This window comes from Carettochelys insculpta, chromosome 5 (genome assembly GCF_033958435.1).
Source record: "Carettochelys insculpta isolate YL-2023 chromosome 5, ASM3395843v1, whole genome shotgun sequence".
NCBI classification, from domain to species: Eukaryota; Metazoa; Chordata; order Testudines; family Carettochelyidae; genus Carettochelys; species Carettochelys insculpta.
Window position 1 is genome coordinate 35250910 of NC_134141.1, and position 6000 is coordinate 35256909.

A 6000-nucleotide genomic window follows, 5' to 3' on the forward strand; every position below is an offset into this window, starting at 1 on the left:
GATTGTATTGATTGATCTACAGTAAGTGTGTACGGCTTTTGATTTTTTAAACTTTATTCCAGGAATCACAAGGCAGTTCAAACACCCCAATGGCTTCAAGATCAGCACTTCAGCCTGACCAGAACTGTATCCCAGACTTTTTGCCATTGCAAGCTGAGCCAGATGCATCGTACAGTTTTATACATAATAGACCACATTCTCAGTCTTCATCCTATTCCTCTGCCCTTAATATCTCAGCCAGCACCAAAAGAACAGTACAAAATGGATTTTAAGATTTTTGTATTAATTTTATGAGGAAAAATGTATACATTTTAAATGATGCAATTAAAATGATATTTTCCTGGGCTAGCTTAGCTTTGAATTGTGCTTGAATGTGTAATTTTTGGCACTAATTTTTGCATCTGTTTGAAAATGGTGACTTGCTGTTCATGTGTCCACATTTCTATACTTTTCACTTTCAGTTTAAGCAAAACAGTCCAGGGTTTTGGCTTTTTTTTAAGTTTTATTTATCACAATTGCTCATTTTTATGTAATATGTTTTTAAATGTTAAAGAATGACACATTTTGGGTAATTTTCTTCAGACTTAAAAAAATCAATAAGCCATTTTAGTCTCTATCTATCAAAGTTGTTTCATACTTGTCTATTTTAAATCAGGACTGCAATACTTTAATAGGATTGAGAGAGCTATTTGAAATGTATGCCAATGATTCCTGTCATTTCATGGCAGCCCTGCCATGGTTCACTGAGCCCCCTCTTCTCTCTTGTCAGCTCAACTGAAGACAAGCATTTAGTTGCAAACTTTAAGCAGGTTGTGCAAAACAGAAATGATGTGACTGCTTCTCCTCCTGCACAATAATGTCACTCCTGGTCAATGTGAGAAGGTCAGGTTGCTCCTACATGATACCACTTGCCCATTTGAACAAGTTAAGTTAACTGCTGAATCTGGTCCCTGTAGGCGTTGAAAACTCATCCTTTTATCAAGTCTGCATTTGATGAGAAAGTAGAACAATTGTGTGGGGAGTATTTCTGATGACATGTTTATGTACTTTATAAGGACAGTTCCCAAACCACTGTTACAGGTAATATATTTAGTTTAAGCTGAAATACTTTAAAGTAATGGCAGTTTTGACCTTCAAAACAGACTTCTTTTTTGTTGTTGTTGGTAGGGCCCAAGAGTGACGCCCATCTTTGATGCTGACAGAATTTAAAGCAAAGCCATTGCCCTGCATTTTCTGCCTTGTAGCACACAAAAGTAAAATTGTATGTCAGGCCGAGATGTCGGGGAGCTGACAAGATGCCCCAGTGACATTTCAGCTGGAAAGAGCAAGTGTCTTGCAACCAAGTGGTCAAATATCAAATAATAGGTCAAGCAGGAAGGAGCTGAGTTCTAACCACAAAGAGGTTTCTGGTAACTTACTTGACAAGCTTTTGGGTGCTTTGTGGCTTGACAAAGTGATGTTCTGTTGGGTATCGCTAGACAGACTGTTCTTTATTGCCTTCAGAATATCAGACATTGACATTGATTAAACTCTTTAACCCTTAAAGGTTAAATTCTAGCATCTTCAATCACTGAGAGTGAAGAACAAAAGCAAATTTATAATATACCATTTGTTTTTGCATTAATCACTTAACTCCCTAGTGCAATTAAACTTTTGATGTGTTGTATAGTTTTTGACAAAGGTTGAATGCAAAATCTGTATGTTAGATTCCTCTGCAATGAGAGACAGTGGTACATTATAAAAATATCATGCATTATGGAATTTGTAATTTCTTGGGATATTTTAAAAGTAACAGATCATTCTAAGAATTCTGACAACTGAAATGTTCTTTATTAATTTTGCATACATAAAACACACGACATCATAAGGAAAATCATGCAAATTCCTATTTTCTCTTCTACTAAGAACTCTACTATAAATATTAGGTTATAGAACTTGAAACTTACTACCATGCTTTCATGTATTTTTGATTTTCAAGTCCCTTCTTTACATAAACATCTGCAGACATGTTGGTGGAGAGCTACACAAACACAGTATTTGAACTATTTTTATTTTCAAAAGTACTGATACAAAAAGTAAAAACACTCTTTTCTTGAAGGTGTGTTTAGATCACTTAAGATGGACTTTTCCATTCACTGCATTAGACTCAGCTTCCCTACTTCCTAATAAGAACTATTCCTTGTAAAGGCATTAGACATGCCGTACATTGAACGTGTCATAATGTCAAAGGTCTTTTATACTTACATGTAGAGTGACATCACAAAGCATTTGTTATATCTGTTGTGGGCCCGTGGTTTATATATGCATGCTTACTTTTAAAAACTACCATTTGAGAGTTGTCATATAGTCTGAGGTATCCTGTGCATAATCTTTGGTACCTTAACTCAATAACAGCTCAATAATCAATAATATGGGTCATCAACGATCAAATGCTGCTGGATTGCTGTTCAGATTTACGAAAAACTTCCATGGCCAAGTGAAAAATTGGAAAGCAGAGGAAATCCTGCTTGGGCAGATCACATCTAAGAGGGTTGCAAAACGACTAGTTGCCTCCATGGCATTCCCTTTTCAGGGAACATTATAGAGCCCCCTGCGTTCAGATTCCATGCAGTTGAAGCCAATAAAAGGGGAAAACAAATGTCTCAAGCATGCCTGTTCATAGCCAATAACCTAGTTCCATCTCGGTCTGATTGCAAAATGTAGGTCAGAAATGATCCAGGCCAGGATGGTGGTAAATAACTGCTGTTCTGCCACCACAACTTTCATTTAAAAGGTTCATTCCTAGTATTTGATTCACTATTTACGTGAAAGTGCTAGAAGAAACTACAAGCCACTATGGTCTCCAACACTAGTGCCATGTACATAGCACCCTGGTCTGTTTGTTGTTTGGATCAGATGCTAACACCAACACTGCCCATTTCTCCTGGCATCTGGGTGAGGAGGAGCTGGATGAGGCTTGGTGGAGCTGGATGAAGTTGGTAGGCACAGGGAAACATTTTAAAGTGTTTCTTATCATTGTTTATGTTTCTTCTAGTTGAAGATGCCTGTTCTCAAGTAATTGACTTTGTATATAGAATAAGGGTCTTCCTGTATTTCTCACTGATGCTAGACTTCACACAACAGTGCCTGCAAAAGATGTATCTACCCTGTTTGGACCTTTTCCTTTCCATTAGTGTCTTGACCTGAATAATATTTTGCCTTATGTTAACCCTGAGATTAAATAGTTAAAACTCCATAAACCTTGGCTTGAAAATTAGCCTTGGGAAAGGCTGCTACTGGTAGTCTGTTGCTCAGGAAGAGTTGTGCCTCATTTTTTAGAGCATTTTTTACATCTCCCTTGTAATATGCCACTTATTCCTCTAGCTCTCTTTAGAAAACTAGGTTAAGCACAAGATCTGGGGCCTTACTTAAAGTAAGTAGGGGGTCTATGACGTTCAACAGGACTGCTTCATTCTTGCAACCTCAAGAGCCCTCAATAGTTTGGCTCCATGAGAACAGTTGAACCTGTCTACCCAAATGGCGACGCTTGTATGTGCTGGAACTAGCTCATTCTCAGCAGCTGATCTGGAACTTTGGAACTTACACTGCCAGGAGCAAGAATGACCCCCAGGCCTGCCCATTTGCAAGTCTTAAATGCAAAGCTCGCTTCTTTGAACTTACTTTCCCCCAAAGCCAAGTGGACTCTGATTGCAGTTTACATAAGGAAAAGATAATAAATTGCACCATTTATACTTCCATAATGGAAAAGAAAGTTTAAATTGTTAATGTACCTCATGTATAGGTATTCTTTGGCAAGGTGCTCAGATAGCATGATGAAGGGTATGGTATAAGAAACTGATCAGAAATGTCTTCTGCAGTTTAACCCCTCTCATTTTGCAAAGGATCAAGGTGACTGCTGAAAGCAGCATAGCTTCTGCCAAAGCCACGTGCCTATGGGAAGGAGCAGCACAGATGGGCTGACATTTCCCTATCTAACACGTCCCAGGTTCCACTTGCTCCAAGTCACTCCCCCATAAAGAAGCAATTTGAAGGACATGCAGCAAGGCTCAATCTCAGAGAATTTCAAAACCCATGCAATAGTTTGCAAATATTGCCATAGAAAGTTAGTTTACCCCCAAGTACTTTTACACTATCTTTATTCCTGGGGTTTTACGCCTCCCCTTTATTTGTTTATAAATTTACTCTATTAGTGGTCAAAATGACAATATAATAATGGGAGTCCTCTCCAGTGCTGGAAAAGACTTGGGAGCACTTCACTGAGTCAGATCCTTAAATAGTGAACTTGAGGTCACACTTGTCACAAGAGCTTGCAGATTTCTAAACTTTATGAAAGCCCTGAGTAAATTACCACATGCAACCTCTTCCTTAATTAGGTCAATTTGTGCAGCTGATTGCTTATTTTAGCAGCTGATCGTGCTGCATTCCTATAGTTTACATTCTTGCAGTGTTTTCCATGTGAACTTTTATGTTTAATGGTATAACTTCGTTCACAGAAAATTATTTCATCTAACCTTTAAAATATGACCCTGCCTCATAGTTGTGCCAGTTATTTAGCTGTTTATAATTTGCAAGATTGCAAAAATAAGCCAGGTGCACTATATTTTTTGCACTCTTTGAGCTCTTTTACTTCTGAATGTTGAAGCCTTTGTGTGATATTTCCATATAAAACTGGAGTTTTATTGTATGAGAATCTGATACTATCTTAATACTCATTTTAATTAACATAACACAAACCTGCAACAGGATCTTCACAATCGAATCTTTGTCCCAGAATGGAGTACTGTGGAACTCAGTGGTACTTTGGCATGGATTTAAGGGTCCCAAATGGATCTACTTGCAGTAGCCAGGACCATGGGGAAAAAGGTTCAAGGAAAATTCTGTTTTTTACCTAGTTTTATCTACTCTAATCAAATATCCCAATTTAAAAAATAAAAGTTGTAGCACTTCTTGGTATTTAAACCAGCTCTTTATGGGTGGTGCCCTGTGGTGTTTTGAAGAGCATGAGACTGACGTGTTTTTATTTCAAGTGCTATATGATAGATAAAATGGCACAAAAAGATTGCAGAAATTTCTTTAGTTAGGTATCCCTCAAGATGATTCTCACAGATATTTCTGGGTCCAGGGTACAGTTTTCATTTCCCTGTTGTTTATTCACTGCTTGTATGTTTCCCCTTCCCCTTACTTTTACAAAATTTGATGGAGTGTATGGAACTGGCGTTTTTACATCATTAGCGTTTGTGTAGCTGTGTTATATCCCTGATTCAGGATTGGTTGGTTTGTCTGTGTGAATTCCAATTAAAATTATGGAATAAGAAACAACATTGCAGATTTAGTGTTTGTTTTTGAATTTGCTGCTAATGTACAATTTTCATTCATGTTTCCATCGTTAAGGGAAAGAGTTTTTTGTTTGGTTTTTACAATCTCCATAGTTGTAACACAGGGCAAAGTTTACTTTCTTTAAATAGTTTTCAAAATTAAAAAGGATGATAATATGATATAATAATATATAATATACAGAAATATATAATAATAAATACTTACAGTCTAAAAAATGCAATATTCACCCATTTATTTATGTATTTTGCCAGTATGGGGTAACACAATGGCAATGCTAGGATTGTGACAGGTTAAAATTAACAATAAGCAGTAGTAGAGGAAGTCTGACCCTGCGAACTCTTACTAGCATGAGTAGTAACAGAGAGAAAGCCGTGCTAGTCTATACACTATCAAAACAAAAAGCAGTCAAGTAGCACTTTAAAGACTAGCAAAATAGTTTATTAGGTGAGCTTTCGTGGGACAGACCCATTTCTTCAGACCATAGCCAGACCAGAACAGACTCAATATTTAAGGCACAGAGAACCAAAAACAGTAAGATATCATCAAATTCGGCACATTAACACATGGTTTAAACCGGGATGGGAACTTTCTGAGTCACTGTAGGGGCTCCTCTGCATACTTGGCTTAATCTAATTCCTGACTTCCCCGCCACCCCTCCACTCT

The 6000-nt window shown here is 37.4% G+C and overlaps 1 protein-coding gene across 3 annotated transcripts in view; it reads left to right on the plus strand.

Annotated features, from left to right (window-relative positions):
- Positions 1 to 5333, plus strand: part of CCDC171 (coiled-coil domain containing 171) — a 247266-nt gene extending 241933 nt beyond the window's left edge. For 2 of the 3 annotated variants that reach the window (XM_074994928.1, XM_074994929.1), the window contains exon 26: positions 63 to 5333. In XM_074994928.1, the coding sequence (XP_074851029.1) occupies positions 63 to 272 (210 nt within the window). In that variant the 3' untranslated portion in view covers positions 273 to 5333. The remainder of the gene's footprint in view (positions 1 to 62) is intronic. The other variant, XM_074994930.1, reaches the window with a different exon arrangement.
- The last annotated feature ends 667 nt before the right edge of the window (positions 5334 to 6000 follow it).